General features: G+C 41.2%; 1 protein-coding gene across 2 annotated transcripts; it reads left to right on the plus strand.

Annotated features, from left to right (window-relative positions):
- The first annotated feature begins 1,348 nt into the window (after positions 1 to 1,348).
- LOC117411518 (zinc finger protein 512-like) lies at positions 1,349 to 22,489 on the plus strand. 2 transcript variants are annotated; one of them, XM_034019138.3, is made up of 16 exons: positions 1,349 to 1,639; positions 3,018 to 3,095; positions 6,609 to 6,664; positions 7,064 to 7,122; positions 7,384 to 7,589; positions 7,830 to 7,904; positions 10,715 to 10,807; positions 11,189 to 11,313; positions 11,908 to 11,994; positions 12,202 to 12,300; positions 12,552 to 12,719; positions 13,008 to 13,202; positions 15,127 to 15,228; positions 15,745 to 15,807; positions 15,995 to 16,093; positions 16,471 to 22,489. In XM_034019138.3, exons 2-16 carry the CDS (start codon positions 3,020 to 3,022, stop codon positions 16,747 to 16,749), a joined length of 1,782 nt encoding a protein of 593 aa, XP_033875029.3. In that variant the 5' UTR covers positions 1,349 to 1,639; positions 3,018 to 3,019; the 3' UTR covers positions 16,750 to 22,489. The 2 variants fall into 2 exon arrangements, with proteins under 2 accessions (XP_033875029.3, XP_033875027.3); XM_034019136.3 differs by having other exon boundaries at positions 1,350 to 1,639; positions 3,018 to 3,107.
- The last annotated feature ends 310 nt before the right edge of the window (positions 22,490 to 22,799 follow it).

Here is a 22,799-nt window from a genome sequence, read left to right on the forward strand (position 1 = left end):
TTAAAATAATTCATTAATCCTGCATAGAATCACGTAGAAGTTAATCGTACAGAAATCCTGTAGAAATCCTACTGGAATCCTACAGCAATTAATGATCAATCCTGCAGGAATCCTACAGAAATCCTGTAGAAATCCTACTGGACTCCTGTAGAATTATAGGTCAATCCTGCAGGAATCCTACAGGAAAATTGAACATATTTCCTGTAGGACTCCTGCAGGACATTTCTGTAAGGGCAAGTGATACACTGACTCCTTGGAATGTCAGTGAGTGAAGTTTTTCCAGTTTGAGCGCAATTCTGTATCTGTTTTTAAAAATAAATAAGCAAACATTTTCATTTTGCCCCCCTGCCCCCCCCATGACTTTGGGCCCAAGGCAGATGCCTAGTTTGCTGATGTATTAATCCGGCCCTGAGAATACAGAACATTTCGTCAATGTTTTATCCACCTTAAGTATTTGTGTAACGATGTCTGGATTTTTGCCTTGTTTCCCTCTCTTTTTTGCTGGCTACATGAGGCAGGCTGCACATGGAGTTCTTAACAACCTCAAAACCTTGTAAACCTGTTCTAGGAGTGCTTGCCAAACTGGAACATTGAACATGCTCTCCCCATATTTTAAATTAATTAGGTAATTTGAATTTAGAATAATTTGTCTCCCTAAAACTACATGTAAACCCAAGTTGCCCAAAAGGCGCTACCATGTAAACCAAGCCAAAGACACATTTTGGATTTTGGATGCTACTTTATTGTAATTGGTCAAAGAGTAATGCTAAGATCCAGTAGGTGGCGCACAACCCTCTTTTTAAGCAAGCGAAGAAGCAAAAGGAACGTAGACACGCACAAATAATAAAGTACAGGTAAACAAATATTGAAATGTATCAGTTCACCGTGTTTTATTTTATTTTATTTATATTTGTTTAGCTTACTAAACGATATGTGTGTTATCTTTCGCATTTAACTAAAACATGACCTAATGCATTGCTGTAAATTAGTATTTGGTATTTTGCAAATGAAATCACACCGACGCAGAAGTGATATTGAAATGTTGTTTTGTACGGTACAGTAAATTACATTAAGTTACATTAAATTACGGTTGGATTTTACAAGATTGTGGGGTTAGCCTGCAATAACCACGCTTTGCTGTTAATAACGTGGCGTAATGTGTTTGCCAACTAATTTACATTATTGCAAATGGCCATCAAACTCATAGGGAATCGATTTTTACTTCTGCGTTCTATGCATGAATAAACATTTTCTCTCTGAATAATTTTTTTAATTAGTTTGTCATTTAAACAAGTAAGACGTGTGTCAAACCAACATAATCAACTAGCTAGTGTGCACAACTGTACCTCCTCCTTTCCTAGCATTGAATGGGACATTTGTATTTGTTGTTGTGTGAAAGAAGGCGGGTTCAAGAAACGGCTGACAGCATGTTCGAGTGATTCAATCAAGTGTAGGTGGCTATACAAATCGGAACCCCCCGGTTATCTAGTCTGTTTTCTAGGGGGGTGCCATCTGGGAGGGCGTAAAGAAAGTGTTTAAATAAATTAACAGTATCTTGTTTATTAAAAGGAAAATAGGACTAAGGGAAAGAACAGAGGAAATACGAGAGATAGAGGAAAAGCAAGGAAACTACCTTACGGTACAGTACAGATGACAAAAACACTAATGTGTTTTTATTATTATTTTATTTTTATAATACAGAAAAGTTATTTTAAAAAAAATGCATAAAAGCTGATTTATTTTTCAAAATGTTTAGCCAAATTAAGTTTATTTTCTGTCTGTGTTGTCGGTGCTGTGTGTGGATGGTGTGGTGTCGTGATGATGATAGAGCTGACTCTGGTACTCGACTGAAAAACAGTTGATGGTTCCAAAAAAATTCGGATTCACATTGTAATGATGACACTGGGAACCTCGTGACAGCTAGGCAGTCACCTTTAAGCTTTTTTTATTATTATTATTTTATTTGTAATGCATTTCATTCTGTTTTCTATGTATTTATTTTTGTACGTAATGTTAATTCTAGATACGATGTACTACATGTATTTTAAATAGTAAACGAGTTCTGAGTCAGTCATTTTGAAAATTAAAAAATAATACTAATAGGGCTGTACAACAACAAAAACTGGAAGTTCAAAAGTTGTTATGATGTTACCGTAGCTGAATGTTTGTTATGGGATGCTTGTATCACACTTTTTTGTTCGTGTGTTAAACAAAAATAAAAATGTAATGCAGACACGTTCTGAGGGTTTTTTTTTTTCATTTTAATAAATGCAGTAAACGTGTCTTTTTGTCTGTGGCAATGGATTTCAACAAGTAAATTCACAGAGTGGCCCAGTCAAACACAAGCACCATTGATCAGTGCTTCTCTCAGATGGAATGTCTAACCATCATAATCCCATAATAATTAATTACCTTCCAGCATGATATTCCTTTTAGATTATTAGGCTTCCAAACTGGTTTGGGAAGCCTATTGTTGTTGTAATTATTATTATTATTATTGTAATTATTATTATTATTATTATTATTATTATTATTATTTCTTCCCAAAGTTTTAAACTGCTCCTGTTCGCACAAGGTGTAACCAATCTACATGAAATTTGGCAGGCATTATTCCGTACAGATTACAGTTCAGATGCAAAAAAAAAAAAAAAAAAAAGATTAGCTCCTGCGTCAACCAAGATAGCGGCCTGATGCATTTTTTGGAAAAAAACTTTCAAAATCTTCTGGAGAACTGGTGAAGTTACTGATTTCAAACTTGTCAAATATCAAGAACTAAACCCGATTCTTCCAGTAATTGCTTAAGTGTTTGGTACTGGTACTGGGGCTTGGGAGCTGTAAAACTGCCTGGCAGTTCTAGTTATTATTATTAGTAGTAGTCGTAGTAGTCATAGTCGTAGTAGTAATACCTGTTTTATTACTATGGTCAATAAAAAAATGAAAAGGCAAGAATGTGCTATATTAATAAAGCAATATATTTAAAACATTTTTCTCCACTGTTAACTCTTTCTACTTTCCAGTGATGGAACACAGAAAGAAGAGTGGCTCTGCTTTGTACGTGGCCAGTAAGAGAAAGTCTTCAAAGCCAAAGCAAAAAGGCAAGGCACACGGTACTGTACATATCAAAAACCCTCAATGTAAATGTTTTCTTGTTCTTACTGGAACTCAAAACTGCTCAGCAAACAAAACATAGAACACATTACAGAATATCAAGCTGTAGTTAATGAATCATGTAATTTATTTATATACTGTGTGTGTGTGTGTGTGTATGTATATATATATATATATAATTTGTTTATTTAGCAGACGCCTTTATCCAAGGCGACTTACAGAGACTAGGGTGTGTGAACTATGCATCAGCTGCAGAGTCACTTACAACTACGTCTCACTTGAAAGACGGAGCACAAGGAGTGTGGAGTAGTGGTTAGGGCACTGGACTCTTGACCGGAGGGTCATGGGTTCAATCCCCGGTGGGGACACTGCTGCTGTACCCTTGAGCAAGGTACTTTACCTAGATTGCTCCAGTAAAAACCCAACTGTATAAATGGGTAATTGTATGTAAAAATAATGTGATATCTTGTAAGTCGCCCTGGGTAAGGGCGTCTGCTAAGAAAAAAAATAAGTAATTAATTAATTAATTAATAATTAATTAAGTGACTTGCTCAGGGTCACACAATGAGTCAGTGGCTGAGGTGGGATTTGAACCGGGGACCTACTGGTTCCAACCCCTTTTCTTTAACCACTGGACCACACAGCCTCTTGTATATATAGGGCAGCACGGTTAGCGCTGCTGCCTCACAGCACCAGGGTCCTGGGTTGGAATCCGGCCTAGGGTACTGTCTGTGTGGAGTTTGCATGTGTTCGCGTGGGTTTTCTCCGGGTACTCCGGTTTCCTCCCACAGTCCAAAGACATGCTGTCAAGGTTGATTGGTCACTCTAAATTGCCCTCTGTGTGAGTGTGTGAGTGAGTGTGTGTGTGGTGCCCTGCGATGGACTGGCGTCCCGTCCAGGATGTAGTCTCGCCTTGCGCCCTGTGTATGCCGGGTTAGGCTCCAGCTCACCGCGACCCTGTAAAGGAGTAAGCGGTTAATGATAGTGGATGGATGGATATATATGGATATATCCATCCATCCATTATCATTAACTGCTTACTCCTGTATGTATATATTGTATATACATACAGTATTATATCAGTGAAAAGCATTTTGTTTGGATGTACACAAAGAGTTTAAATGATTAAAAAAACATTTATTTCAGGACCTCTTCAGCTGTGCAGAGAGAAAAGTAAACACTGCAGTAAACTCAAAAGAGCCAGCTTCCCGAGGTTTTATTATGTTTAGCATACCTTCACCTACCTTGACAAAGGTATGTTTAATGCACCGAAATGTTAGGAAGTTGGCTTTTTTGAGCAAAAACTTATTTAATATATATATATATATATATATATATATATATATATATATATATAGTACTGTGCAAAAGTTTTAGGCAGGTGTGAAAAAATGCTATAAAGTAAGAATGCTTTCAAAAATAGACATGTTAATAGTTTATATTTATCAATTAACAAAATGCAAAGTGAGTGAACAGAAGAAAAATCTACATCAAATCAATATTTGGTGTGACCACCCTTTGCCTTCAAAACAGCATCAATTCTTCTAGGTACACTTGCACACAGTTTTTCTGTGGATTTAGGCAGCCTCAGTTGCTTCTCTCTCTTCATGTAATCCCAGACAGACTCGATGATGTTGAGATCATGGCTCTGTGAGGGCCATACCATCACTTCCAGGACTCCTTGTTCTTCTTTACGCTGAAGATAGTTCTTAATGACTTTCGCTGTATGTTTGGGGTCATTGTCATGCTGCAGAATAAATTTGGGGCCAATCAGATGCCTCCCTGATGGTATTGCATGATGGATAAGTATCTGCCTGTACTTCTCAGCATTGAGGAGACCATTCATTCTGACCAAATCCCCAACTCCATTTGCAGAAATGCAGCCCCAAACTTGCAAGGAACCTCCACCATGCTTCACTGTTGCCTGCAGACACTCATTCGTGTACCGCTCTCCAGCCCTTCAGCGAACAAACTGCCTTCTGCTACAGCCAAATATTTCAAATTTTGACTCATCAGTCCAGAGCACCTGCTGCCATTTTTCTGCACCCCAGTTCCTGTGTTTTCGTGCATAGTTGAGTCGCTTGGCCTTGTTTCCACGTCGGAGGTATGGCTTTTTGGCCGCAAGTCTTCCATGAAGGCCACTTCTGACCAGACTTCTCTGGACAGTAGATGGGTGTACCAGGGTCCCACTGTTTTCTGCCAATTCTGAGCTGATGGCACTGCTGGACATTTTCCGATTGCGAAGGGAAGTAAGCATGATGTGTCTTTCATCTGCTGCAGTAAGTTTCCTTGGCCGACCACTGCGTCTACGGTCCTCAACGTTGCCCGTTTCTTTGTGCTTCTTCAAAAGAGCTTGGACAGCACATCTGGAAACCCCTGGCTGCCTTGAAATTTCTGCCTGGGAGAGACCTTGCTGATGCAGTATAACTATCTTGTGTCTTGTTGCTGTGCTCAGTCTTGCCATGGTGTATGACTTTTGACAGTAAACTGTCTTCAGCAACCTCACCTTGTTAGCTGACCCAGTTCCTCACCCAGTTTTATTCCTCCTACACAGCTGTTTCTGTTTCAGTTAATGATTGTGTTTCATCCTACATATTGAATTGATGATCATTAGCACCTGTTTGGTATAATTGTTTAATCATACACCTGACTATATGCCTACAAAATCCCTGACTTTGTGCAAGTGTACCTAGAAGAATTGATGCTGTTTTGAAGGCAAAACAGCATCACTTTGCATTTAGTTAATTGATAAATATAATCTATTAACATGTCTATTTTGGAAAGCATTCTTACTTTACAACATTTATATATATATATATATATATATATATATATATATATATATAATTTTTAATTGTTAATTATAATAGTTCACACACACACCTATTTCATGCCATCAATCCATATTCCTTTTAAACACATTTGTTTTGGGATGCTAATTATTTCCTATCAATACAATAGGAAATATTCAACACCAAGCAGACATATATACTTCAATACCACATATATTAAAACTGGTAGGGGGCTTAAAGTCTATCATTTTAATGTGATTCCTGAGAAAGACTTTGTCATAGAAATGTATAAGTTACTACATAGGCCTATACCAGCATTGAGTATTTTATATTTATGGATGAAGGTGAGCAGCAGCAGTGGAGATTGAGCCAGGCACATTGTCTTCCACAATTAAAATCTTTTTGCTTTTCCTAAAGAAACAGTTATGCTGACTGAGGCCAGGAGGTAATATCATAATCATACTGTCACGTGACTGCACACCTGTAAAAAAGGTTAATTTCTTTTTAATTTTGAAACATGTTACAGTATATATAGGCATCTATATATTTCTTTTGTTTGCATTTCCCATCTTTGCGTGGCTTTTCGCATACAGTATTCAGTTACAGTGGTCTGCAATGCGTAAGGATAATGTAAATGCTGAAACTTTTTGAAAGAATATAAAAATAAATGCAAGGTCTTATTAAATCTTGTTTATGTTTAAACTGTAGCAACCTCTAAGGATCTGGAAAAGGAAGATAAATCAGCTCAAGACAAACAGTCCACGGTAAAGTTATCATTGAAAACCGCTAAAGAGCTACAACTACTGACCAAGAACAATGACACTCAGAGTCTCTGTTATAACCGGCATTCAGTTGTCAAAATAAATAAGTTAGACGGTGACACGGTCATTGTTCTCTGCTAAAGCTGTTGTTAAACTATGTCAGCACATTCTGCTTTACGTAAAGATGTTCGAAGTTGATCTGAAATGCCTCATGCTTGCATAACCTGCCGTTTTCTTAACCCTTGATCAGCCCAAGGTCACCAAAACTCAAATTTAAATAAAAAAAAAACACATGTCAGAAATGCAAGTACACTGAGGTATGAAAACTGTGCAGTACTGTATGTCACAGTCATTCTTTATGTATGTATGCAAGTATTTATTTACCAAAATAACCTGTTTCAGGGTGGGGATTCAGAACCGCAGAAGGTACAGAAGATAAAGATAACTCTAGGAGGAAAGAAGTAAGTGCAAGTTGATTTAAGTGAAATTCCTGCATGTTGATGAAAGTTACTTAGCACCTCTGCAAATCATACACTTTTCTGTATATTGAGTGCTTCGGTATGTTAAAATGAAGTTACCTTATAAGTTAATTCCATAATGTCATAGGAAATTACTAATTACAATTGTATCTTTTTTTAAGAATATAAAATTGGTCAAATAATGAAAAAAATACATATAAACCCGCAAAACTAAATGAGTATTGTTTGCTTGTTGTGTTTCAGGGCTCAGGAGTTTCAGAGTAACTTTGTTCCAGAGGAAGCCCCTGTTGACTCAGGGAGTGACTGCTCCAGTTCCTCTTCAGAAGACAGAGTCAGTGGTGCCGATGGCGATCCAGGAACCTTCAGGAAACCTGCTTGCTGGCTAGAAACAAAGGGGGACAAAAACAACACAGATGAAGTCAAGGAGAAGGCTGAGTTAAGCTCCACAGGCAAGTTGCAGTGCATTGATATTTTACAGTGCGGAGATGGACATAAGACATGCAAATAAGATTTTCACATTAGCAACAAGATTCAGTAGATACCTAGTTAACTATGACTGGAGAACAGTACCCTGTGTCTCATCAGAATATGCATGGTGATAATCACCTTGGAATTTCAGTGAAAAGGGTGCCTGTTGGAGGGAAAGGCTGTGATTGGTCAATACCGACTGTCTTTTCTTGCTTCTACAGGATCTTCAACTAGGAAAAGAAGAAAAACTGAAGCACAAGAAAATGAGAACTCCACAAAGCAAATCAAATCTATAGGTAAATGTATCCCTCATACAGTAAAGGGGTTCTCAACCATGTTTGAATCACACCCCCCTTTAGCATTTTTTTTTTTTACTTGCAGCCCCCCCGCCACAATTGCAAGTATTATAAATCACATATCAGAAATCATCCTACCACAGCAATAGCGAGTATTATAAATCGCATATCAGAAATCATCCCACCACAGCAGTAGCAAGTATTATAAATCACATATCAGAAATAATCCCATCACAGCAGTAGCGAGTATTATAAATCACATATCAGAAATAATCCCATCACAGCAGTAGCGAGTATTATAAATCACATATCAGAAATCATCCTATCACAGTGAGGTATTTGCCAGAATTCCAGTACATAGTATCCTACATCGTACAGTGTCACCCTGTGCATAGAACAGCACCACTAAACAAAACAAAACCAAAAAAAACCACACATACCTGGTACCTTTTGTAAAATGGATTATCTTATTTACTTCACTTAAAAACACACGTTTCTCCGGCTGTGCTTTTGATTTTAATAAAAATAGTCTTGCATTAGTCAGTACGTCACTGCAGACGACACACTGAGGATGAGGTTCATCTGCAGTGCCAACAAAGGAAAATCCAATTTCCAGGTAACTGTCTCATATTTCCAAACTCATTGTTTTTTGGATGCAGATGCACCTGCACAATCACGCCACAATTTTTTTTCATGCACCAGAACCAATCCATTTTATGTACTGAACAAGGGTACAGTACGGCAGGAACAGAACTATGACAGATCCTTAAACACAAAATTGGGCCTCTAAATTATTAAGCATGGTTTTCCAGACTAAATATGTACCGGTATCAAGGGTAATATATCTGTATGTTTGAAAGTTTGTGAAATTCACATTTAGACTTTCGTGTAAAATTTGTATTTTTTAATTGTTTTTTTACACTGTGTAACAATTTTTTTTTTTTTTTTGGTTCCTGGGTAGTAAGTGTTATTTCCTAATTGCTTATGCCTCAAAAGTATAGAAAATGGCTATTATTCCCCACAAACTTTGCTTTTGTGACCAGGACAGTGATATTTGGAAATGTACCTATTTCCAATGAGAAAACGGGTGAATTTGTGTCTTTTCGTTCACATAAAGTCAGAAAAAAACAACATATGAATCCAAATTAACATGTATTTATACTAAAGTAATACAAAAATGACTACAAAAGATTTGGAAGTGAGTAGTTTTTCGAGATTTACGATTATACTGTAAATCACTTTCACAAATCAGCCCCCAAATGTAGTCTCCCATCATGTTCTCGTTATACTGTCCTTGGTAGCGGCGTTCAAAGTCTAGTATATCCTGGTGGAAGCGCTAGCCTTGCTCCTCCGAGTACGCTCCCATGTTCTCCTTGAATTTATCAAGATGAGCATCAAGGATATGGACTTTGAGGGACATCCTACAGCCCATTGTGCCGTAGTTCTTCACCAGAGTCTCAACCAGCTCCACATAGTTTTCGGCCTTGTGATTGCCCAGGAAGCCCCGAACCACTGCGACAAAGCTGTTCCAAGCCGCTTTCTCCTTACTAGTGAGCTTCTTGGGGAATTCATTGCACTGCAGGATCTTCTTTATCTGTGGTCCGACGAAGACACCGGCTTTGACCTTTGCCTCAGACAGCTTAGGGAAGAAGTCTTGAAGGTACTTGAAGGCTGCAGACTCCTTATCTAGAGCTCTGACAAATTGTTTCATAAGGCCCAATTTGATGTGCAGTGGTGGCATCAGCACCTTCCGGGGGTCCCAGCCGTACTCAACATACTTCAAGGCGTCCAGCAAGGTCTTGATGCTGTTGTAATCCTCTTTGAGGTGCACCGAGTGAGCCAGGGGAAGAGACGGGTACTTGTTACCATTATGGAGCAGCACGACTTTGAGGCTCCTGGATGAGCTGTCAATGAAGGACAGTATAACGAGAACATGATGGGAGACTACATTTGGGGGCTGATTCGTGAAAGTGATTTACAGTATAATCGTAAATCTCGAAAAACTACTCACTTCCAAATCTTTTGTAGTCATTTTTGTATTACTTTAGTATAAATACATGTTAATTTGGATTCATATGTTGTTTTTTTCTGACTTTATGTGAATGAAAAGACACAAATCCGCCCGTTTTCTCATTGGAAATAGGTAAATTTCAAAATATCACTCCTGGTCACAAAAGCAAAGTTTGTGTGGAATAATAGCCATTTTCTATACTTTTGAGGCATAAGCAATTAGGAAATAACACTTACTACCCAGGAACAAAAATTGTGTTACATAGTGTTATTACTGTAATTACTGTATTATTAGAATGCTCACCGCACCGCTCTAAAAAGTTTGACACACCCCACCGGTTGAGTACCACTGGGATAAGGTAACATGTCACCTAAAGTAAAATAAAACTATTGGTGGTCTGCTTAGTAGAATTGTCTGAGAACATATGAGCCAGAATGTATTTAGGCTACAGTATAAATTCATTCTCTGTTTTATTTTGGAAAAACAATTGTTCTTGTTTGTCATTGGTTTATAATCCATACACGTGGTATATGGGTATTACAAATCTGACATTGCAGTTTAGTTGATAATGCATTCTGTGTGATATGTATATGTTCATTCTGTCAAGCCAGGTATTTAACCAATGGCCAATGACTACTAAACAATTTAATTTAATTTAATCATTACTGCATACATGGTGTGTAATTAAAATGGCTTGTACTAAACTACTGATTTATTCAATAAAATGTTTTAATTACCAGGTGTTTGTCTCCTTTCAAGAATGCGGTTTCAGCTGTCTACATTTTGTATTTTGAATTAGGAAATAAGCGAAAGACTCTAAATGCAGCTGAGCGGCAAGACTTGAAATCTAAAGGTCTGTGTGTGAAGAAAGATCCTCCTCCTTATCAAACAGGTAGGAGAAATGAAGTACCGGTTTCTTCTACAGTTATGAATATTTCCTGAACAGTTCTTTTTTAAATATGTGCTTTTAATCAGAATGTATTATAAAGCCACTTTTACTGTATTTTTTAACAAATTAAGCCCCTGTTTTTATGAAAGTAGATGATCTTATGATCCCTGAATTAACCACCTGATTTTCTCGATTTAGTTTTATATGCTTTCTTGTACCTTTTATTTATTTTTTGGATATGTTTGATAATAAAGTAATGTACTTTTATTGGGATTTAAAATATATATATATATATGCATGTATACCCAGTTTGACCTAACTGTATCCTTTGGGTGAGGTTGTAATTTAAAAACCTGTACATAATGTAAATATTCTGTTTGGTAGGAAGTCAAGAGGAGAGATGGCACCTGCAGATTCTCGATAAAGGAAGGGTATCCTGCCCTACATGTAAAGCAGTTGTAAGGAAAACAGTGGAAGGACTGAAAAAACACATGGCAAAGTGCAAAATGGTAACACCTGTAATGTGTATCTTAAATGCAAATGCTGTAATGTAGTGAAAGTCTTTATGCACAAACTGTTTTGATGCAGTAGAAGAGTTTCTACTAGTTGCCGTGGCACAGTGCATTAGCTGAAAACCTGGCCTCCTGCTGTGAGTGCTCCAATGCAGCTCTCTGTGTTTGTCCAAAGATACTGGAGTGAAACAAGCTGGTTCCTGTATGTCAGTTTTGAAGGAGATGCTTGTTGATTAATTGCCTTTGGAGGGTAGCATTACACTGATAACATAGCACATTACTTATTTTTTTTTGTGTAAGACAGATAACTGTCTTAAGATGTGGCAGATGTTTTTATTGACTTTTGATATTAAATTGACACATTCAATGTTATCTGTTTCTTAAAATGTGTGCTTTATAACCGTGGCTTTCAAACTTTTTTTCAAACTACCCCTTCTGTCTGGGGGTTTCAGCTCAAATACTCCTTTACACTACTGAATGGTGCCACAGTTGCAATAAAGGATTTTAGTTGTTTTCAGTGAACCTGTAAACTGTGAACATATTACATATTGTGAAATGCAGTTTAACATTTTTTTTATTATTATTATTTAGGATCCTTTTACATGTCAGCATTGTGGAAAACAGCTAAAGTCTTTGACTGGAATGAAGTACCATATTATGGCAGATCACAATGACTTGGTAAAGCAGTGCTCATTTTATTTTCAGTTTGACAAACTTGTACTTAAGCCAGTACACATCTTGCACAGGTTAATATTAAATTAGAAAACTTGGGGGTTGTTGGGGGTATTAATAACAAACACTATATCTAGACTACATTCCAACAAGTACTGGGATAGTATTTGCACCTTTAAATACCTGTATATCTAATTTACTTTGCTTTTTCAGCCAACTTTAGAAGATGCAAACGGGTTGGACAACCAGGCAATTAAAGACAAACTCAGAAAGGTGCTGAAAAGAATGGGCAAATTAAAATGTACAAACGAGGTACAGGTCTATTTTCTTTGCTGTTTATATTTATTTAGAGGGGGGGTTTTTTTGGGGGGGGGACCTTCTGAATGCTGAAACCTTAATTAAAGTTTACCTTGTATGCTGTTCTATAGTGAAAACACATTATAAGTTATGGAAATGTTTTTCACTTGGTTTGTAAAACCATAGAGCTTTTGATATTAAAGTGAAGGTGCAGTGAACTAATCTTTTGATAAATATTTGCTTTTTTTCTTTGCTGTTGATCTCAGAGTTGTACAGCTAGCTTCACCAGTATCATGGGCTTCCTGTACCACATGAAGAAATGTGGTAAAGAAGCATCAGAGCTAGAGAAACTGATCCTGAACTGTCAGCACTGTGGAAAAACCTACAAGTCTAAGGCAGGATTGGATTATCATCTGAAATCAGAGCACACCCCTGTAAGTCAAATCCCTCTTCAATGAAACAATGAGGTTTGGTATTACTTGGAGATAAAAACACATTTTCAGATTCCCTGTTTAATAAATCCCCATTAATAAGTCTTTCTCATGATAAACAGGAACCAATGCATGCACATACAGAGGAACGTAAAAAAGTTGGAAGGTTTACCCACCACAGTCCCAGAAGAGTTGTAGACAAAGGTAGTCCAAACATTCCACATTGAACAGCCCCCCCCAAGCTCAACCACCACCAGTCGCTAAGGATAAAATAAAGTCTTTTCCATGTAGGAGCCACTGAGCAGCGAGGAGGATGATTTGAAGAAGCCAGGGGAGACGACTCAGGAGAAGACGGCCAGCGGCAGAGTGAAGAGAAGGTCGGCCCAGGTGGCTGGGTACCACCTGCAGGAGATTGCCACTGAGGAGCTGTCCAAGGAGTGGCCCAAGCGGAAGGTGCAGCAGGACCTGGTGCCTGATGAGAGGAAGGTGGGTGCAGCAGGACCTGGTGCCTGATGAGAAGAAGGTGGGTGCAGCAGGACCTGGTGCCTGATGAGAGGAAGGTGGGTGCAGCAGGACCTGGTGCCTGATGAGAGGTAAGGTGGGTGCAGCAGGATCTGGTTCCTGATGAGAGGAAGGTGGGTGCAGCAGCACCTGGTTCCTGATGAGAGGAAGGTGGGTGCAGCAGGACCTGGTACCTGATGAGAGGAAGGTGGGTGCAGCAGGACCTGGTGCCTGATGAGAGGAAGGTGAGTGCAGCAGGACCTGGTGCCTGATGAGAGGAAGGTGGGTGCAGCAGGACCTGGTGCCTGATGAGAGGTAAGGTGGGTGCAGCAGGACCTGGTTCCTGATGAGAGGAAGGTGGGTGCAGCAGGACCTGGTTCCTGATGAGAGGTAAGGTGGGTGCAGCAGGATCTGGTTCCTGATGAGAGGAAGGTGGGTGCAGCAGCACCTGGTTCCTGATGAGAGGAAGGTGGGTGCAGCAGGACCTGGTGCCTGATGAGAGGAAGGTGGGTGCAGCAGGACCTGGTGCCTGATGAGAGGAAGGCGAGTGCAGCAGGACCTGGTGCCTGATGAGAGGAAGGTGGGTGCAGCAGTACCTGGTGCCTGATGAGAGGTAAGGTGGGTGCAGCAGGACCTGGTTCCTGATGAGAGGAAGGTGGGTGCAGCAGGACCTGGTTCCTGATGAGAGGAAGGTGGGTGCAGCAGGACCTGGTGCCTGATGAGAGGAAGGTGGGTGCAGCAGGACCTGGTGCCTGATGAGAGGAAGGTGGGTGCAGCAGGACCTGGTTCCTGATGAGAGGAAGGTGGGTGCAGCAGGACCTGGTTCCTGATGAGAGGAAGGTGGGTGCAGCAGCACCTGGTTCCTGATGAGAGGAAGGTGGGTGCAGCAGGACCTGGTACCTGATGAGAGGAAGGTGGGTGCAGCAGGACCTGGTGCCTGATGAGAGGAAGGTGAGTGCAGCAGGACCTGGTGCCTGATGAGAGGAAGGTGGGTGCAGCAGGACCTGGTGCCTGATGAGAGGTAAGGTGGGTGCAGCAGGAGCTGGTTCCTGATGAGAGGAAGGTGGGTGCAGCAGGACCTGGTGCCTGATGAGAGGTAAGGTGGGTGCAGCAGGACCTGGTGCCTGATGAGAGGAAGGTGGGTGCAGCAGGACCTGGTGCCTGATGAGAGGTAAGGTGGGTGCAGCAGGACCTGGTTCCTGATGAGAGGAAGGTGGGTGCAGCAGGACCTGGTGCCTGATGAGAGGAAGGTGGGTGCAGCAGGACCTGGTGCCTGATGAGAGGAAGGTGGGTGCAGCAGGACCTGGTGCCTGATGAGAGGAAGGTGGGTGCAGCACAACCTGGTGCCTGATGAGAGGAAGGTGGGTGCAGCAGAACCTGGTGCCTGATGAGAGGAAGGTGGGTGCAGCAGGACCTGGTGCCTGATGAGAGGAAGGTGGGTGCAGCAGGACCTGGTGCCTGATGAGAGGAAGGTGGGTGCAGCAGGACCTGGTGCCTGATGAGAGGAAGGTGGGTGCAGCAGGACCTGGTGCCTGATGAAAGGAAGGTGGGTGCATCTCTCAGCAGACTCTGCTCATTCATCAGGTTCACAAAAAAAAAAAAAGACTTTACTGCTTGTCTTGCAATAGTTTGCCTTAGTTGCAGAAATTGAATACAAGTGGGTTGGAATTAAGACAATAAGTTATTGTGGTGGAGATCCTGTTAGTGTGTTTTTATCTTATAAATGTTGGCACTATTAGCAAAACAGTTTGTAGTTTGGGATTATTCAAAATGAGCTGAGGCTATACTAACAAACAAGTGTATACCAAAGTTGATATTGCCATATCTTTTAATTTTGTAAGAATGTTTAACAGAAGTAAACTAATTGTAATTCTTAACCAAAATATTGCCCTGTCTACCTTTTATTTAGCTAAAGTATGCAAGACCTGGGTTACCCGCTTTCAGTCAAGAAGTGCTGCGGAAATGGAAAAGTGAAGTCAAGATCCACAGGAAAGTGCATTGCCCAAATCAGGTAAAGATTAAACGGTATGCAAAATTCAAGAGCTTCACCCTAGCTTTGTAAAGGGCTGGTATGTACTGTACATTAACTATGGCTGCGTTCCTAAATTCAACGCTGAGAAGCAAAAACTCTCAAAATCTTTCCTAAACTCACCGTTGAGAGCTAGTGACGCACAGTGTTGACTCAACACTGACTTAACAAACTCACCAACTGTATATATTTATTTATTACGAAGTAATGCAGCATATTTAATACAAACTTGTATTTAAGTTTTTAGATTCTGAAGCTGCAGGCTGATATTCAGAATCGTTCATTGTAAATTTTACCGTTTAGTTTAAGAATGAAACTAAGTGTTCCTAAATACCCGGAAGTGATGTGACAATAGTGATGTTTTTGTTGAGTCAACACTCAACAGTCCCGTTGAATTTAGGTACGCACAGTATGCTTTTCATAATGCTGGCAAAGTAGTAAATAACCTAGTTGTTTGGATAAACAGTAACAACATCTTCCCTTCTGTTGTACATACAGGGTTGTGACTCTGTCTACACCAGTGTATCTGGGTTGAAGGCTCACCTTTGCCTTTGTTCTAGGGTAAGGGTTGATTTATTTAAATAATAATAAAAGAAACAAAGCACTTGTATACACACCCATCAGTCATTGCGGTCCAGGTTTTACTAAGTTGCAAAAGAGTTAGGAAATGGCATGTTTAATTGATCAGTGTTTCTCACACATCTTGTCTATATTACAACCCATAAATTAATACATTCTGTTTTATCAGGGTGATTTTGAAGCTGGGAAATACAAATGCCTGATATGTGATAAAGAATTCAACTCGGAGAGTGGAGTGAAGTACCATATCAACTCTATTCATGCTCAAGTAAGAGATTTTTTTTAAAGCTGTAATGTAAGTAAAGGCTGCCTTCTCCGTATAGCTCAGCTTACCATGATATAAAAAGATCTCTGACAAAATAATCTGAGCAGTTAGACAACACACTGAATCAGGTTATCCAGGAAAGCATCAAATTCCTGCAGAATTATTACTGTCTTTCACCAGTCATATACAGCCAACACTAGAATGGACAGTGCACGAAAGGCACAGAACCTACTACTAAATCAAGTCAATGCTGGCAATGCTGTGAGAGGGGGGAGTAACCTAATCCTTTCTAATCAACATCCTTTAACTGGGGTGTTCAAATTATTCACTGGGTGCGTCTTTGTAGTTTTTTCTTTTTTTTTTTTTTTTTTTTCCATCAGGACTGGTTTGTCGTGAGCGCTAAAACGGCAAAAAGCTTTGAAAGGCTAATAAAGACCAAACAGATGGAGGATCACAGGAAGAGCTCTCCAAAGAAAAAACAGGCACTGAAGCCAACCAGGATTCGCAAAAGGCAGTTGGAAAAGAAGGCAGTCATGAGCTCCTCTATTAGCTTGAATAAGCGTCATAGCAATTCAGAGAAAAAAAAAGACTGCTATGATTTCAGTGGCAGCGACAGCCGGAGCAGCAGTGGCAGCAATGCTGAAGAAGAGGAAAAGTAGACCAACAGGCGTGACATGTGGACCCTCAAGTCTGAATCTGGCCACCAACCGAAACTAAACTCTTAGGTATTTTGTTCCTTAGCAACGGTTTCTCACATGACCATGGTGAAGTCAAACCCATAAATTATGATGATCTGTAAATCCGGCCACTGATCCAGTTGCGTAATTTACTGGTTTAAACAAAGTCTAAAAAGAAAAAAAGATTGTTTTGATGAAAAAAAGTATACACTCAGTAACATCTTATATAAACTATGTCAGGTCTAACACAAGAACCTACAGAACAATTGATATGTTGTCCCTATCTATTATTATTTTAATGCTGACTTTACTTTTTCATGAAACTAACACATGGTTCCCTATCAAGTACGAAATGTAACCATTACCATATGGGTATTTACCTCGTGAAGACCCCGAACCTGAATAAAATTATACCAAAGCTGCGCTACAGCGTCTGTGACGCAGTCATGCCCGGCCCTGAGGGCATAAGAAGACTGCATGCACAGATGCCAGCATTATTTTTCCTTTCACAGGACTGAACCTATATGAGACAGCCATAGACATATGAGTACTTATTACTTTTTATCTGCTTCTCTATCTCGCAAATTGTGTAATAGGCTAATTTATGTGATAATTATTTGCGTTGTTTTAGTTTTCTAGTTACACATAATTTTGTGCACGTGGCCTGTTGGTTGTCCCGTCCCGCAGCGACCTTGTGCCCCGCGTGAAGCCGGCGGCTATTGTCGTCCCTTCCTGGGGATCAAACAAATTATTATTTGAATTCTAATATTGTTATTACTGTTTTCTGTGAGTGTTTTTCTCTTGTGTCTTTTCTCTTTTTTTTCCAGAAACATGAATACAGCTGCTGGGCTCAGTCATGTATTCATTCAGACTGTTTGGGTTTTCCAGAAGCTATATAGGTGGGCATCCCTATATACTGCTTCTTGCAGTTACGTGAACCGTGTGAGCCTGTAGGCCACCGACCCACTCCGTTCCCAACCCGGCACCCGCCAAACAGGGAACGAGGTCACCGCACATGTATAGTAACGAGGGTACCATACCAACCCGGTGCAAGTCACCGCACTGTACTGTACTGCGGTCACCATACCGAGAGTACCGCACAGAGTGCACCGTACCGACCCGGTGCAAGGCACCGCACATGTACTGTACCGAGGGTACAGTACCAAGGCGAAGGACCAGTCCTGCTCGGTTACATCTCGGTGCAAAGACACACACCCAGTTTTTTACACTGCGTTGCTGTTTGGATTGTGCCGGGGTTTTATTCTTGTGACATGTGCAAGGCGTGTCTCCCAGTGGAGGATAAACACGGCAGATGCTCTTCTTGTCTGGAGCCAGAGCATGCAAAACAGGCACTTGGCACAGAGCTGCGACTGCAGCTTCTGCGAGTTTTGTGAGAGTTTTTCAAAACACACTCTGGGGAAACGGGTGTCTTGCAGTTCTGCAGACGCCATGTCCATTACATTTGGGCATGGATCTCCCCCATCGTCGGTTAAAGACGTGGCTGTGTCCTCTCCAGATGGGTCTGTGCCAAGGGAGAGCAGAAGGATTGCCCAGGGGGAAGGACCCACGTAAGAAGCCGTCGTTGAGGTCTTCATCATGCTCTGCCTCTCCTTCTCCTTCTCCAAGGAAGAGGAAGAGAAAGAGTCACCGGTCTAAAAGATCAGCGGACTCCAAACAAATGGAGAAACTCTGGGCAGCTGTTTCCCATCAGGGCACAGTGCTTGCTGAGCTGTTGCGGCAGCGCACTGTTCCGCCTGCCCCCCTCTGTACACTGGGAACAACACAGGGCTTTAAGCATGGACTGGCGGCAAGAGGATCTGCTATCCATTATAGCAAAAAATAGAGAATATAGTAAATAATTACATGTAAGAGTGGGTTTGACAAAAAGCAGGCCAGGCGACTGGTTCACCATGGTGGACCTAAAGGATGTGTATTTTCACATCCCCATAAGTCCAGGGCACTGGTGGTACCTGCAGTTTGCTTTCCAAGGAACAGTGCACGAGTTCTGTGTACTGCCATTTGGCCTTTCTCTAGATCCCTGTCCCTTTTCGAAGTGCGTGGAAGCTGTTCTGGCCCCATTGAGGCATCAGAGTGCTCAATTACCTGGACGACTGGCTCGTTTGTGCCCAGTCTCCAGTGTAGGCAGAAGCCCACACAGAACTCATCACCGGCCACCTTCAGCGGTTGGGCCTGTCCGTTAATCGTGCAGAGACAACTCACACCTTCGCAGACAGCCTCCTATCTGGGAGTGCGCTTGGACTCCAGGTGCAAGCTGTACACTCTGTCAGATGACAGGGTGCAGAGAATAGCCGCCTGTCTGGAGCTTTTTCAGCTCAACAGAGCGCTTACAGTAGTGACATTCCAGAGACTTCTGGCCTTGTTGGCAGCAGCTTCTCAGACCTTTCCTTTGGGTCCCCGGCACATGCACCCTCTCCAAGTCTGGTTCAACAGCAGGGTTTTTCAGCCCGCGTTGAACAGTGGCCGCCTAGTGACAGTGTCTCACCATTGTCGCAAGACGTAGCGCTTAGGTGTAACGCTGGGCAGCATCACCAGAAGGGAGGTAATCACCACGGACGCATAGAGCCTTGGCTGGGGCACTGTGTGGAATGGCATGGGGGAAAGGGGGGTGTGGAAACCCCCTTGGCAGGGTCTCCATGTAAATATTTTGGAGCTGTAGGCAGTTTTTCTGGCAAGAGATTCAGGGGAGACATGTGCTTGTCCGGAGGGACAACACTACTGTGGTGGCTTATATAAACCACCAGGGCAGCCTCAGGTTCCCCAGTCTCCAATATGTGGCCCGCAAGCTTTTGCTGTGGGCACACGATCACCTCCTCTCACTGCGGGGTTAGAAAACTGGGTGGCGGACATCCTATTAAGGGGAGCTCCCAGGGCTTCAGAATGGAGGCTTCACCCTGAGGTGATGAGACTAATTTGGGAGAAGTTCGGGAGAGCAGAGATAGATGTCTTTGACTCCCAGGAATCGACCCACTGTCCCCTTTGGCTCTCCGTAACAGGAGCCGGGGCCCCACTGACGATAGGTGCCTTGGCACACCAGAGGCCGAGGCAACTGTTATATGACTTCCCACCGCTTGCCATGCTCCCGCTATGTCTGGAGAAAATCAGGCAGGACCTGGCCAGTGATATTAGTAGCCCCTTACTGGCCCAGGAGACTCTGGTTTTCAGCTCTGGTACAGCTCCTGAGCAGCCAGCCGTGGAGCTTGCCACAACACTGTGAACTGCTCAGTCAGGCGCAGGGGACATTGTGGCATCCAGATCCGCCATCCTGAACGGCTGCATTTGGGCCGTCTGGTGTTTTCTAATAGGGTCATTGACACCTGGCAAAATGCCTGAGCAGCATCCACGCGTTCCCACTACGGGTACAAGTGGGGCATCTTTCAGACGTGGTGCCTGCCTTGGGGTTTTGACTCCACAGCCTGTCCCATGGCAGTTATACTGAAATTTTTTTCAGGTCCTGTTTGATGAGGGGAAGTCCCCCTCTACATTAAAGGTCTATCTGGCAGCTATTTCAGCTTGCCATGTCAAAATTGATTCAGTCTCCCCAGCAGCTCACTTCCTGGCGGGACAATTTTTGAAAGGAGTTTGGCGGCTTCGGCTGCTTATGAAGGATATTGTTGCTTGAAGCCTCCATTTGAGCTGAGCTGAAATTCTTATCGTTCAAAGTGGCTTTCTTGCTTGCAATCACATCGGCTAAGCGGGTGAGTGAGAGGCAAGCATTTTCAATTGCGAAAGCCTTCTTAATTTTTGCAAATGCCAGGACAAACGTTATCCGGCTTTTTTGCCGAAAACTCGGCATTCCACATCAACCAGTCTGTGGAATTAGAGGCTTTCCATCCACCTCCTTTCCAGTCTGACAGAGAGTGACAGCTCCATATGCTGTGCCCTGTGCGGCCACTAGCTTATTATGTGGACAGAACACAGAGTTGGAGGCAGTCTGAACAGTGTTTTGTCTTTTATAGGGCGAAGTCACATGATAAAGCTCTGTATAAGCAGAGGCGATTTAAATGGATAACAGACACAGTCAGGACTGCCTATGAGCGAGCAGTGCTTTGAAGTGCGAGAGTGTCGTCGGTTGTTCATTCTGCTTACTCTGAAATTACATTTTTCAAAATGATGTATGCTTCATGCCAATCTAATACATTTTCTGATAACCAGAAAAAAAGGGGAATTGAATCCCCTTTTCTAGCTCTAGAATGCTTTTATCTTTTTTTCTGATACTGCACCATGTAAAATGTGAGAAATGTATTGTACCTGCATACAGTATCTTACAGTGTGACAGGAATGCATAAACTATGTTGTATGCCTGTAAGATGCAGCTTGCCTGATTACACTTTCATCATACAGTACATAAAGTATACAAGACGAAGAAGATAAAACACATCATTTTAATTAAACACAGAATATATGTACTACTTTGTTTAAAAGCATGCAAAACTTACTATATTTAGTTAGACAGCTTAAAGGGTACGTAAGGACCTTTTTATTTTATTGTGTTACATGTACCCATGTGTTGCTACAACTGTTTACGTAAGGTGTGTGTATTGTTTTAATTATTTTTTTGACTGCTTTTTTTAAACTTTTAAATTGCATTCCCTGCCTCAGATGACTTCACATGTACCCGCATGGATCTCTCAGAACTACATTTCCCATCATCCTTCCCAAAACACTTGTCGTAACTACAGTCACTCTTTACTACTACTTGAGTTCACGAGTGATCTAGCGTAATCTTGACATGTTAGTGGAGGCTGTAATACACTGTGGGACCCTAAAGACAGAACTTAGCAAGGGCTGCTTGTTGCTCTGAATCATCAGTAATAACGCAGACGCCCTCGTAGTCGGCTCATTGCAATAAACGTTCATATTTTACAGAATTATATATCCTTGTTTATTTTTTACTCCATTAATTTAATATTTCTGCCTCATCTTGGTTAAATATATTTCGCTTTTGCCTGCATTTTCAACCAGCGGCGCATTTTTCATTTGATTTACAAGACAACTATCATTTATATATAGGCTACAACATGAATTAGTTTCAAATGTGTTTTCCAACAAAGCCCTGAAGACGCTATTCAAAGCCTAACGCTGCACGTGAACATCACGCACAAGCTACACTTTCACGTGGGGTTTTGGGAAACGCACGTAGAGAGGCTGGAAGCAGCCACACGTTCATCGTGACAATGATCATGAGCTCCAAGTACTTCTGTTATTGGGAAACGAGCCCCTGTTTTGTCACTATTCTAGTAGTACTGATAGCACAGTACCAGTAATATCTATGGTAGTACTTATAGCACAGTACCAGTAATATCTATGGCAGTACTTATAGCACAGTACCAGTAATATCTATGGCAGTACTTATAGCACAGTACCAGTAATATCTATGGTAGCCTTAACGTCTACTGCAGTTGTCTTCTGTTTGGTCTCAGGATTTGATCCTAAATTTTGTTTGTCAGCTTCCTATGCCAATCTTGAACTGGTTCATTTCGGTCCTAAAATGTTACACATAGAAATTGTTCATGCAGTACGTCTTTTACAAAAAGGTTGTAATGTTATTACGTTTAAACAGTATTAACTGCTAATTGCATTAAAAGTCTGAATATTGATACTTGGCAAGTGATTATGCCTAGGACCAAAGGAATGTAATTTTGTGCATTTTGCTTCCATTTTACTTTAAGTTTTTGAAATAAAAAACAAATGCTGTAATAAATATACTGGTGTTATGTGTCAAAAAGTACAAATACATATTCAGAAGTACAGTCATTGACTCGTAAAAGCAGGGTCACATAAATTCTTGCAGTCATGCACAGCCCCCTCCCTTTAAGAATGCTGATGCTCTCACAGTATGGAAATTATGTGCTGTAATATGTATGGAGCCTCAGTTAAACAGCCATTCCCTGTACTGCATATGATATACAGGCATATTAAAAAAATGTACAGGGCAGGATTTTTATGGGAGAGAAAGGTTTCATGTGGTAGTATACAGAGAAAGCATAATTCAAGTAATCACAAATCACTTA

Source organism: Acipenser ruthenus, chromosome 6 (genome assembly GCF_902713425.1).
Source record: "Acipenser ruthenus chromosome 6, fAciRut3.2 maternal haplotype, whole genome shotgun sequence".
Taxonomy (NCBI): domain Eukaryota; kingdom Metazoa; phylum Chordata; class Actinopteri; order Acipenseriformes; family Acipenseridae; genus Acipenser; species Acipenser ruthenus.

Bases quoted from the DNA above. Each gene is read 5' to 3' on its own strand.
- LOC117411518 (XM_034019136.3), top strand. From the start codon at position 3,020: ATGGAACACAGAAAGAAGAGTGGCTCTGCTTTGTACGTGGCCAGTAAG. The intron at 11,995-12,201 runs GTAAAGCAGTGC...TTGCTTTTTCAG, and splicing joins TGGCAGATCACAATGACTTG to CCAACTTTAGAAGATGCAAA. The intron at 13,203-15,126 runs GTGGGTGCAGCA...CCTTTTATTTAG, and splicing joins TGGTGCCTGATGAGAGGAAG to CTAAAGTATGCAAGACCTGG.